We start from the raw sequence: 12,896 nt of genomic DNA on the forward strand, positions 1-12,896 counted from the left end.
GGAGCGCGGGAGGCCCAGTCCCGCCCGGCCTCCCGCCCCTCACCCATGCGGCTCTGGCCGCGGTACTGCGCGGGGCTCAGCGGGGGCGCAGCCGCTCGCCCGTGGGGCGCCCCGGCCCGCAGCGGGGCGGCGGCCTGGCGCGGGGAGCCCCGGGGCGGGCGGAGCGCAGCGCGGGCCCGCGGGCCTCCATGTGCGTGTTGGCGGCGGCGGGCGCGCTGAGCGCTCGCGCCCCGCAGCCTCGAGGGCCGGCCGGGCCAGGCGGGCGGCGACGGCCGAGCGGTGGCGGCCCGAGCGGGCCCCGGCGGCGCTGAGCGCGGAGAGCGCGCTGCCTGCATGCGTGCAGCTCTGGCCCGCGGTGGCCGAGGCGGCGGCGCCGGAGCCCCAGGCTGCTGGCCACCGAGAGGAGCGCGGAGCCGGGCAGACGTCCCAGGTCCCCGCAGGAGTGCGGTGACCGTCTAAAGCCGGGTGCGTCGCCGAGACCCGGACCTACCTCCTTTGAATCTCCCCGCGTCCCGGCCAGGCGGGAGACTCTGGTTATTTGCTAAGGCACTTCGTGGATCCGAACGTGGCTCGGCTCGGAGCACGCCCGGCGACCTGTAGGACTCCAGCCCTGGCCGCGGCCACGGCTCGCGGCTTTGGAGGACTCGGCTGGGTAGGGGCTCGCGGGTGTCGGTGTGTGCGGCGCGCGGGCCGGCCGGAGGTTGCTTTTGGAGGAGGGCCGGTGGAAAGGTGGTTGGGGATTTTCTGTGAAGCATGGAGGAGAATGATTCCAAGCCCAGCGAGGCAGCGGCGGAGGCGCAGAGGCAGCCGGAATCCAGCCCTGGCGGCGGCTCCGGTGGCGGTAGCAGCCCTGGCGATTCGGACACCGGCCGCCGGCGGGCTCTGATGCTACCCGCCGTCCTGCAGGCGCCGGGCAACCACCAGCATCCGCACCGCATCACCAACTTTTTCATCGATAACATTCTGCGGCCTGAGTTCGGCCGCCGAAAGGACACGGGGACGTGCTGTGCCGGTGCGGGCGGAGCGAGAGGCGGCGAAGGCGGCGCTGGCGGTACAGAGGGTGGCGGCGGCGCAGGCGGAGCCGAACAGCTCCTGGGGTCCGGCGCCAGGGAATCCCGGCCGAACCCAGCGTGCGCACCCAGCGCCGGAGGGCCGCTCTCCGCCGGTGGCGGCGACTCTGCGGCTGACGGAGAAGGCGGCTCCAAGACACTTTCGCTACACGGCGGGGCTAAAAAAACCGGCGACCCAGGGGGTTCCTTGGATGGGGCGCTCAAGGCCCGAGGCTTAGGCGGCGGTGACCTGTCGGTGAGCTCCGACTCGGACAGCTCTCAAGCCAGTGCCACCCTGGGCGCGCAGCCCATGCTCTGGCCGGCTTGGGTCTACTGCACGCGCTACTCTGACCGGCCTTCTTCAGGTGAGCCCGTGGGACCGGGTGTCCCAGCCCGCGCGACTGGGGAGGGCTCTTCCCGGAGAACTTACACAGAGGGAAAGAATCACATTTTCTCCTGAACACACACACAAAGGCGCACACTCCTCACCGACAGCGGCGGCCCTGTCTCGCCAATGCTGGACAGAGCAGCGGCCAGGCAGTTGGAAGCAGGACTGGTTCCAGGGATACAGACTTAGGACAGTAAAAACAATCTCTCTCTCTCTCTCTCTCTCTCTCTCTCTCTCTCTCTCTCTCTCTCTCTCTCTCTCTCTCTCTCTCTCCCCCCCCCACTTTCCCTTTTTGTGGACATCTTCTCGATGCCCTTAATGCCCTGCCCCACAGCAGTTCTTTAGTGGGGATGGGGGTAGCTGGAAGGTCCTCAGGAAGTGAGCACTGAGTCGGTCCCCCGCCCACGCCCCCCGCAAAGTCTGGAACCCGGAAACTCTCTGCCACCCTCAGGTCCAGAGTCCCTCCCAGAGCCTGTGATTCCCAGGCTGGGTGCTCTTCTTCTCCACTCTTGGCCTAGGGTGACCACTGCGGAGGAGCAGAGGAAGGGCTGCTGGGAAGTGGTGAAGACTGAGACGCGTTTCTCCTTTGTCACTTTATTTGGCGAACCACGTAGTAGCATCCCAGCATCCTGCCAGTAGGCAGCTTGGAGAAGGTGCAGCCATCCCAGGGCCTCCATCCCCCTAGTAGAAAGGAAAGCTTCAAGGGTTTTATGATGCTGCCTAGAGTGAGAAAAAGGTAGCTTCCAGGGGTAGGGGGGAGAGGAGGTTTGGGACATATTTTCTTCATTCATTTACAATTTTTAAGACCTCAAAAAAAAAAAAAAAACCACCAGCTACATTAGATGCGGGTCTGCGATTAGACGCGCCATTAGCAATGGGTTTCATTTGTCCGGGAGCTGAGAGAGGCCCCGCTAACCTCCCCCCCGCCCCCAGTTGTTTTACGGGTGTCCTTTACCTATGTACCTAGCAAGACTGGGTCGCTCTCGACTGCCTTCTTGCAGCATTCTGTGTGTTTCTGATGAAATCCAAATTTTTGCTGCTAGACCTGAAATTTGCTCCATTGTTCTCGCCTCCCTCCTTTGTTAATATTTAATTAACATATAGGCTCACAAAGCCGACTGGCCTTGAGTCGCGGTCGGCTTTGTGCGGCGACAGCGCACGAGTCCGGGCCGCGCCAAGCCCTGGCGGCCCGCGGATCCTGTAGCATGGCCCGCGTGGCTCGTCTCGCAGTTTTCCTAGGCTTAACGAAACCCCTTCCCTGTAAGTAATTTTTCTTTTCTTGGCGTTTAAGAAAGAAAGGAGGGGCAGAAGGTACTTGCTGAGGTTTGACTTTGTTTCCCTGAGTCCCCTAAGAGTTTGCCTTTTAAAAGAGAATTCACAGGAAGAGGAACCGAAAGTACGGTCTTAAGGAGACGTTCTTTCTCTGAAATAAGAATTATCGGAGGCTGGAGTGTGAGTTATAGAACACGAACCTCAGGGTGGAGGAGGCTAGAACACAGAGATCTGGTTCTTCCCGGGGAGGGAACGAGGAGAGTCTGAGATCCGCTCCAGAAGTGGGAGGTCAGGACTGAGTAGGCCAGGCCTCTTCCATGCTGAGCCTCCTGTCCTAGTATCTTTGAGGGTCCCAGGGTCCGCCCATGGTCCTCGAAGCCTCACTGACCAGGTAAAGCCAGGTCCAAGGGCGCCGAACCCCGCTCCCTTGCCCTCAGCATGGATGCGAAGGTGACTGTGTGTAGCGTGGCTGGTGTGTGTGACCATGGATACACCCCAAACACCAGGAGTTGGATCTGCACCGCCCTGGATCTCCTCTGGTGCTCACAGAAGACCCTTTTGGGTTTGCCCTCTGATGAGAGCACCCAGATCCCACTCGGCTGGTGGTGAGAGAGTCCTCACCGGCCCTGGCTCTGCTGGCTGCCCCTGACGCCTGCGTGGGCACCACTCTGGACAGCGGGTGGACGTACTACGCAGTCGGTTCCCTTCGCCACCCCCGCCACCCCCGCAGCGCAGGGCAGAACATTGAGTCCCTGGCCCTGAAGGGGGAGGGTCCGGCCCTTTCCAACCTCTTCCGCTTCCAGCGGAAGGGGCCTCCGTGAAGGGACGGCAAAGCGCCTCGAAAGTTGATTCACGCTCCTTGCGTAGAGGAAGAACCAGAAAGAAGGTCTCTGCTTCTAGCCGGTGGCCTGCTGGCCTTTCCTTCACCCTGGGAACCTTCTGACCCCGACAAAGAGAACCCTCTATCCCAACACTCTTAACACTTTAGCCTTTCCCTCGGACGCCTAGGTCCTGGGACCTTACCACCCACCACACTGGCCTCAAACCCGGCCACTCCACAGGGAAAAGGGGTGGGACCAGTAGTGGAACCCTTCGTGAGGAAGCTGTCGAAAGGGTCACTCTATGTTCTTCCTCAAGGTCAGTGGAGTGGCCTGTTTCTGCTGAAGCAGCCTCGGGCCTGGGGTGGGCAGTGAGAGGGGCAAGCCTCCATGGTCAGCCCCTGGGCAGGAACCAGGCCCCTCTCCGAGGCGGAAGGACTCAAGGGGGAGATGCCAGAGGCTCAGGAAAGGACGTGGTGCTCCATTAGAGTCCTTCAAGGAAACAATGAACTTGGGCTCATCAGGCCACACAAGAGGGGGGCTCCGGTGATAGCCCAGCCCTGAACTCTCTTTGTGAACCTTACTGCCTTTGGCGCCCTGTTGGAGGTTATGTAGGGAAGGGGACAGGATCCCCCCACCCCCACTCCCCCACCTCGACTGACTAGCCTACCCTCTTCTTCAATCTTACCCCATCCTCCTTGCTGGGACAGTCTTGGAAAGAGAGGAGAGAAAACCAAACACTAACAAACAAGGCCAGAAAGTTTTTAGTTGGGCATTCCTTCTTCAGTTATCTTTTATTAGGATCCCCTAGTTTGCTATAGGCCTTTTAGCTAAATCTGCCAATCCATTTCATTTCCACTCCCGCCCACCCCCCACCCCACTTTCCTTCCGGACAGTGGTTTACCACACCCACACCCCCACCCCACCCCCACACTCACAACCCACACTGTTCAGCCTTGTGTGGCCTTGGGCGAGTAATTTTCCTCTGGAGTCTCTGGAACCTCTCAAGCTTGGGTGCGGGGGGTGGGGGGGGATGTGGAGGGTGGGGGGTGCAGGGGCTGCGGGTAAGCAGGTACGCTCCAGCAACCAGTAATCTCTGCCCTCTCTCCTACAGGTCCCAGGTCCCGAAAACCAAAGAAGAAGAACCCGAACAAAGAGGACAAGCGGCCGCGCACGGCCTTCACTGCTGAGCAGCTGCAGAGGCTCAAGGCGGAGTTTCAGACCAACAGGTACCTGACAGAGCAGCGGCGCCAGAGCCTGGCGCAGGAGCTCAGCCTCAACGAGTCTCAGATCAAGATCTGGTTCCAGAACAAGCGGGCCAAAATCAAGAAAGCCACGGGCAACAAGAACACTCTGGCAGTGCACCTCATGGCACAGGGCCTGTACAACCACTCCACCACAGCCAAGGAGGGCAAGTCGGACAGCGAGTAGGGCGAGCAAGCAGGGCGGGCGGTCTAGGGCCGCGCGAAACAATGCAATAATTTAAAAACCGTGAACAAAGGGCCAGTGTATAAAGATTATACCAGCATTATCTGTGAAAATCCCGTGTATTAGCTATGGTTCTACAATAATCTATGTACATATAATTTACAGGTGGTGTAAAATCCAAAATATCTGACTATAAAATATTTTTTGAGTTTTTTGTGTTTAAGAGGTTATGCTAATTTTATGTTATTATTATTCTTTCTGCAAAGGGGGCTGTTTAGGGTTTCAGCTTTTTCTTTTTCTTTTTTCTTTTTTAATCCCTTAAGCTCCATTATGGGACATCGGACACTTTTTTTTTTTTTCGAAAGAAAAAAAATTAAAACAACTTGCTAAAGTCCAAAGATTTTTATTGCTGCATTTCACAGGACTGTGAACCGAATAAATAGCTCCTATTTGGTCTGTGGGCTCTGCCGCTTGCTTTGTGCTGGCTTGGGAGTGCTGTAGGAAGTGCAAGCCTGGTGATGGAGAGCTCTGGGCTTCCGTGGGGAGAGAGGACGCAGTTTTTTGGCTGAGGTCCGAGGAAGTCCACGCAGGCCCACAGCTCTCCAGGCACCTCTCCATGCTGCCTCCTACTGTCTCTCCTCCCAACCACCTCAGAGGCCCGCGCTGGCCACCACCGTATGTCTGCTTCTGTGTCGCTGATCCCTGTCCTGCCACAGCCCCGTAGCGACCTGCCAGCGCCAACTCTTCCACCTTGAACACTGTGGGGAGCGCTTGGGGTCTAGGAAAAAGGGGAACTGTGACCTGAAGGCTTGAAGGCTTCGCTGCTGCGGGGACAGCTAGCCCTGACCCAAAAGCCCTACCGAGATCAGCTTCAGGGCCTGGCAGAGCGAGTTGGTATGTCTTCCTTTCCTTTTTCCTCCCTTTTTCTTTCTCCCTTATTTTTGAGTGGTGAATACATGTATGTGTACATACTCGTGTATGCATGTGCACGCATACCCCAGGCCTGTGTGAAGCTGGGGTTCTGGAGCTTGCGGCTACCTTGACTCTCAAAGGAACTCGGAACCCTCCTGAATCTAGAGGAAGTGTGTAAATAATCATTTCTTATCACTTTTTGTCTTTTTTTGTTTTGTTTTGTTTTTTAAAGAAAATATACATTTTATTTTTTGAAGGTGTGGTACTGTGTAAATTAAATATATTCAATATATCCCTCACCAAGTACATATATATATAAGCAAACACATTATATATAACTCCACACTGTCTTCTGTTTAGTGTATGGGAAAAGGTGTCCAAATGCCCACCTGGGGCCAGCCCAGAGGCCCAGGGGTGTTCTCAGCTGAGCTGGGAGTCAAGCTGCCTGCTGAGGACTGACGGTGGATTTCTCTCTTTGCCTTAAACCTCTTTATTTCACTGCGCCAATACTTTCACTTTGTACATATTAGTGCCAACCTTCTGAAAAGGAAGCTATAAAAACAAAAGTTGTAATTTAAAAGTCTGTGAACAACCATTTGCTGCTTGGGAATCGGTGAAACGACATGCCTTTTAGCAGGAAGCAAATCTGTCCTTTTTTAAGTTTATAAGATGTGCATTTTACAGTATCAAATATTTATAATCTTATGAGAAATGGATGAATGTTCCCTACCTACAACTGTGGTTATCAAAATTGTGAACATTCCCACCCGTGCATTTTTGTGTGTTCAAATTCTTGAAAGTTACATTAAATAAAAAGAAACGACTCTTTATTATAAAATGTTGGCAGTGGAAGGTGGACTTTTTCCATGCTTCTGTCTGAGCTCAGGAACCACTCTGAGGCGGTCTCCCCAACATCCAGGTGCTGCACCTAATCTTGAAACAAGAGGAGATCGTTTCTTTTAAATACTGACCTTGGAATATCTAGCATGTAAACACAGAACAGAGGAAATAATTTTAGTCTCCCGGAGGAATGAGTCAAAGCATGCTGCTTCCACTCACTGGAGTTTCTCCAGTATGGAAAATTCTAACTAACAGGTTTCCCTACCCCTCCCCACTGGATGCATGCTGGATGCAGGCGCTCACTGCTGGCTGGGTGGAAGAACTTGTCCTGGAGATAAATGCTACTTCTGTTTCCTCCACCTCCAACCCCCAAAGCAAAGGACATTTCCTGCTTGATTCAGGGGAAGGGGGGGGGGGCGGTGCTCTGGAGTGGCTGGCTCTGAGGCAGGGTGTTGTGCTGTTCACGAAGCCAAACTGCTGTATTTCCAAACTTTCTTGGCTTGAAAGAAAGATGTTTTGTTTTCCCAGGAAGAGAAACTCAGTGTCAAGGATTGTTTGTTGCCAAGGGCGACCTTCTAGGCAGTTTGAGTAAGACACTGGCCACTGGGCCATCAGGGATTCCCAGGCAGATGCTGGACCACAGCTCCTGCCACTCAAGGGACCCTCAAGGAATAGGGTTGGGCCCACTTTGGGGGCACCAAAGCGAACAAGCCAGGGTCCCCATTTTCTACACACCTCTGAGAGTTTAGCTTCAAAGCACTGGCACAATTTACATTAATCTGTTGGCCTCCCTCCATTTTAATAAAAACATAGCAACATCCATCTATTTTCAAATCGTAACACTGTTGGGGAGGGTGTACAGCATCCTGAAGTAATGAGCTCCCAGGTCCCACAGGCAGCCAAGCAGACGCCAGCCTGCCAATAATGCCAGGTTTTTTGGATTTTTTTTTTTAACTTTGTTTTGTCTGTGATACGGGATTGAACTGGAAGGGCTTCAGATCCTTGGGTTACTGCTTGCTTTGGCCGGTGTTCCGCGCTCTTCTTTTTCTTCAAATGCAAGTTACCGGAGATGGTGAGTCACGCTGAGCCTGAGCTGTGCGAGCTTGATCTCTCACCTGGAGGAAGCCAAAAAACAAAAAAACAAAACAAAAAAAACCAACAACAACAAAAGAAAAAAACAGTTCCCACCAGCCGGGAGTATAAGGCACCTTCCTAGGTACTGCAGATCCCCAGATTCTGACTGGGCCTCTGCAGAGCTGTGTGCTTTGGAGATGGACACCCAATGAAGACACTGGAGCATCAGGGAGCTGGGCCACTCGGTTCTGGCTAGAAAGTCACCCTGCAGGAGATGGGAATCCCAAGTAGGAGAGGAAAGTTCGTTTGTGAAGAAATCCTTGCCTTTTGGATCTCAATCACTCTTCCTGCCCCGGCCTTGGTATGTCCCAGCCTCACCCACGCCAGCTCCTTCCACAGTTCTCCACAACCCACTGAAACGAGAGGAGAGTCCCGCAATTCAACCCAGAGAGAGCTGTGACCTGCAGGCCCCACGAGTTGGCCCCCAGCAACGGTGTTGACGGAAAAAGCCCAGCCTGACACTCCAATGAGATGCTCTTGCTGACCTAGTTCTGGGGGCCTGCACTGTCGTCAGAACCTGGGGGTCCACTCTGCCCAAAGTCTGTCCAGTGTGGACTTGGCTCCAGCTTCCTTTTAAGGAGGGGGAAGAAGGAGACTCCTCGGTGACTCCAACTTAATCTCACAGAATTCCAATGCTGTGGTTTTTTTTTTCTTGAGTGGACAGGACAAATGTAGGGGGACTCTGGCCGCCTGACACTGGTGGAACTGGTGCACACCACAAATACCCAAGCCCCATGTCTGCCTTGAGTACCCCAGTTCCTGTCGGCCTTGAGCTCAGGCTGGAAGATAGAGTTTTTGGCAGTCGTCTGTGAAAAGTCATTCTGTGCCCTGCTGGTTTAATATCCGACCTCCGTGGTCTCCTTTTGCCTAGGCCCTTCCCTTGGAGCCCCAGGAGAGTCCCGGCTCCACCGAAAACTGCAGCCTGCCAGGAGGAGCCGCCTCACACTGAGAGGTTAATAAGGACTGACGCAGACACAGGGCCATGGCACCACCCCTGAAGGCACGGATTGCGCCAGCGAGGCAGAAATCGCCCTCCCGAGACTGATCTACCCCCACCCCTGAGCTCCCTACGCGGGGCCTCGGGGCTGGAAACCCCTTCTTTGCGTCTTGGTTCCATCCCGATGGAGGGCTAGCTGTATCTGGGCCTAGAAGTAGGGGAGTCAGGGAGCCACAGAGGGGTGCAGCGTTGGGTTCCTCGGACTCTAAGGCAGCGCCGGGCGCGGCGGGGAGCGCTGGTGCGCGCATTTGCAAGCAAAGCCCATAACGCCTCACAGTTGCACGACTGGAACCCTGAGTAGACCATGCCTGTTTTTTATTAATAACCTCAAATACCTCATTATGCTTATGCTGCCTGCCCATGGAAAAGAAAAGGGCATTCTTGAAATCGCCGGAAATGTAATAATATTCATTAAAGTCGTTCCTAATTATATGATTTAATCAAGCGTGGTGGGCCTGCGCTTTGCTCTTGCCTGCAAGAAAATCAGAGGGTGGTGTTACTATTGTTAGTGTTGGTATGGCCTCGTCCTGGCCGCCAGTAAGACTTCCAGCTCTTCAGCTGAGGCCCAGTCCCCTCAGATGAATTTAGGGGCGCTCCCCTGAAGGCAGGGTTCCCCTGGAAAGACTGCCTAGTTGTGAGTACGAGGTAAGGTTCAGGCCTAGTCCCAAGCAAGGCCTAAGCTACTCCTGGAGCTGGGCAAGATTTCTACTGGCCCTAGGGACCATCTGTGTTCCCGGGGGAACACTAGGGAGGCTTTCTGGGAAAACAGAACTTCGGGTCCCGCCCCCTCCAGGGCTGAGTCCCGCGCAGTGCCGGGAGCAGAAACAAAGAGTGATGGAGAGGGATCTGCCTCCCGGCTGCCTTTTTACCCCCTCAGCCTGGAAGTCGTCCCAGAGAACACTTTCCCCCCGGTCCCCACCCCCAAGACACAGAGGAATGAGGAGTCGTGCCCCGCGCCACTTGTTCTTTACAGAGGGGGTTAGATGGGCAGCTAAGACGGGAAGGGCAGGGTCCCACCCAGCCTCGGATCCTCTGTGGGGGCTAGAAAAGGTGGCCCTGTTTGGTCACTGATGGCAGGACCGTCTGGGGGAAAGAAAAACAGGCCTGGCCACTGCTTGCTGTTTGACTCATCTGTCCAGACGCGAAACTTGGCCGCGTGGTCCCAGCGCGCTGCCTGCGGAAGGGGCTGACTTCGCTCCTTTCAGCTGGCGCGTTGGGGTTCTCGCCTCCCGCCAGGTCCTTTGTCTGGAAGGGGGCTGTCAGGCCCTGTCATCCCGGCTTGCCCTCCTCCTTTCCCCAACCTCTACCCCCTCCACTAACTTCCTTTTCTCTTTTCTCTCCTTGGATGGATAGTCAAAGGCCCCAGCTGCAGCCCAAGGAGCGTCTGCCCCTCCTGTTGCGACTGCCCGCTTCCCCGCGCGGGTCGCTAGGACATCCCTCGGTGCCCAGGGTTTTGCTTCTGGCCTTCTCCTCTAGACCAAAACTTGTCTCATGGTTTTGGGGAGCTTTGCTCTCCACTCTCAGCATCAGTAATACATCGAATTAAGGAAGCTGGAGTTCCATTATATTTAGGCATCAAGAGAGAGCACAATTACCTGCTCCTTGCAAAATTCTGCTCCTGCCAACCACCCCACTGTTACTATGGGCTCCCCGGATTTTTTTTATTGCAGTAAAACGTCAACATTCACCATCTTAACCAATTTTCCGTGTATACTTAGGTGGTAATATTAAACACACTCGTAAATACCCACAATGCTGTGAAATTGTCACCACTGCCCATCTCCAGAAGTCATCAAAAAAAAAAAAAAAAAAAAAAAAAGCTAAAGGGAACCAGTCCTTGCCTCTAACTCCCCACTTTCCTTTCTCACCCTCTCCTTACCTTCCATCTGTGCAGTCTGAGCACCTGGAAGGTCCAAGGGTAAGGCATTCCCTCATACCACAGTCTCCTGGTAGCTTCCAGGGCTGAAACCTCCAGGTGAGAACTGGGCCCCTCCAGTCACCCAAGTGAAATGATGGAGACGTTTACATGATGGCATCTGTTCGCTTAGGGGAAGACTGGAGCCTCCAGAGAAAACATAAGCTTGAGCTGTGTTTCAGCCTGACCAGAGGCTTACAGTCTTGTCCAAGTGGCCTGGGGACTGCTTGGTTCTGTGTTTTTCACGCAAATACTTCTCTCAAGTCCCCGGTGATTTAAGACAGGTGGTTCTATGGAAAGTGCCAGAGTTTTGTTTGTTTTATTTTGACTTTGCTGTTGCTTTTTTGAAGTCAGGGACCAAGCATCAATCTCTCTCTCTCTCTCTCTCTCTCTCTCTCTCTCTCTCTCTCTCTCTCTCTCTGTGTGTGTGTGTGTGTGCGTGTGCGTGCTCTGTATGTGCTCTGCCACTGAGCTACACCCCTAGCCCCAAGTTTTGACAGCAGAGCCCTGTGTTCAAATCCCAGCTCTGCTATTTACATTCTGAGCTAGTGTGTTATAGACTCCCTGGGAGTGGAGTCATTCTTTTTCAAACAGAAAGAACATCTACCTAATGAGTTTCCTGCAAGGGCTTTTTGTGAGCTAATGAGCACAAAGGCCTGGTGCTGAATAGGCTCCGCAAGCGGGAGGCTTACCGGCTTACCCTCCTCGGCTAGCCTGGTGAGTCCCAAGGTTTGCTCACAGCTGCGCCCTCCCAGCGCAGGGGCCTCCTTGCTTCAGGCACCCACATTTTGGTTGCTTCTGCTAACCAGCACGACATCTGTTGTCTAGGCAAAAGTAGAGAGAGGATAGAAGATACAGTAGCTAGGAGAGGCATGTTTGAGGGCAATCTGATCTACTCAACAAAACTCTCCCATACAGGGAGAGGGAAAGGGAGGAGGAAGAAAAGGAGAGAAGAAAAAAGGAAAGAAAAGAAAAATCTACCTAGTCCTAGAAAGTGGGGCGATGACGGAAAGTAAGGAAATGTGGTAGGACTTTCTAGCACTTTCCAGAAATACTGTTTCCCCATGCTTCATGAAATTGCTATTTGTTTTCTTTGTGTTTGTAGAGTGCAAGCATAGACACCCATCTCCAGTCTAGGGTGTGATTTATTTATTTTTGAGTTAGGGTCTCAGGTATCCAGGGCTGTCCTCACACTCCCTATATAGTTGATGATGACCTTGAACATTTGATCCGCTTGCCTCTGTTTCCCAGTGCTAGAATTCAGACCCATCCACCACATACAGGTTGTCTGGTGTTGGGGATGGACCCCAAGGCTTCATGAATGCTAGGTGAGCTGTGCCTCTTGAACTACACTCCAACTCCCACTGGAGGGGTTCATTTTGTTGTTCTGTGTTGGTGATTGAACCAAGGGCTTTCCCTAGCATACTAAGAATCTCCAACCACTTAGCACAGCCGACCTCCATTTCAGCACAAACGTCCCCAACACACACACACACATTGGTCTTGACTTGGAATAGGTGAGGCGTTCAGCCTGGGTTTCTATAGTAGGCATGCAACTGTTCACGCACCTTGTTGTCTGGTCCACATGTTACTTTCTGCTTCCAGCAGAGGTTGCTTGGGGTGAGGAGGTTGCTAATGAGGCCAACCTCGCCCCAAGCACAGAAAGGGGACTCTCCCATCCCCAGGCCCCAAACCAAGCTGCGTGATTGAAGGTCACCTCCAACCCTTGTTTGTGGGTGGTAGTCTGTGTACACCCCTTGCATCAAGCCACTCCACCGTGTGGCTCTTCCCACAAGAATGAATGGGCATCCTTCTGATAGGATGAGCTATTCAAAAGCGAAAGCTCTAACTAACCCTTTTCAATTAATTGATGTTCCTATAGCTAAAAGCATAACAGGCTTTGATTACATGCTACCTAGAATGAAGCATAATCCTGAGTTAATTATGTGGAGATAATTTTATAATTATATCATTCCGTTTAAGAAGCAACGTGTTGTTAACTTCCAATTTTAACAGGAGTGACTGTTCAAAAGAAAACAACCATAAGCCTGCACCTGTCAAAAGACCTCTTGGGCTGTGCCTTGGCTAACAGTTAGCAGTTGTCACTTGTGAGTAAGAGAAAGTAGAAATCACTTCCCTGGGG

General features: G+C 53.7%; 1 protein-coding gene across 1 annotated transcript; it reads left to right on the forward strand.

The window, feature by feature from the left end:
* The first annotated feature begins 272 nt into the window (after nt 1–272).
* En2 (engrailed homeobox 2) lies at nt 273–6,705 on the forward strand. The gene is made up of 2 exons (XM_052721287.1): nt 273–1,414; nt 4,642–6,705. Exons 1-2 carry the CDS (start codon nt 754–756, stop codon nt 4,956–4,958), a joined length of 978 nt encoding a protein of 325 aa, XP_052577247.1. The 5' UTR covers nt 273–753; the 3' UTR covers nt 4,959–6,705.
* Nucleotides 6,706–12,896: the final 6,191 nt, after the last annotated feature.

The sequence above is a fragment of the Peromyscus californicus genome, unplaced genomic scaffold (assembly GCF_007827085.1).
Source record: "Peromyscus californicus insignis strain IS unplaced genomic scaffold, ASM782708v3 Scaffold_6__1_contigs__length_162567912, whole genome shotgun sequence".
Classification (NCBI taxonomy): domain Eukaryota; kingdom Metazoa; phylum Chordata; class Mammalia; order Rodentia; family Cricetidae; genus Peromyscus; species Peromyscus californicus.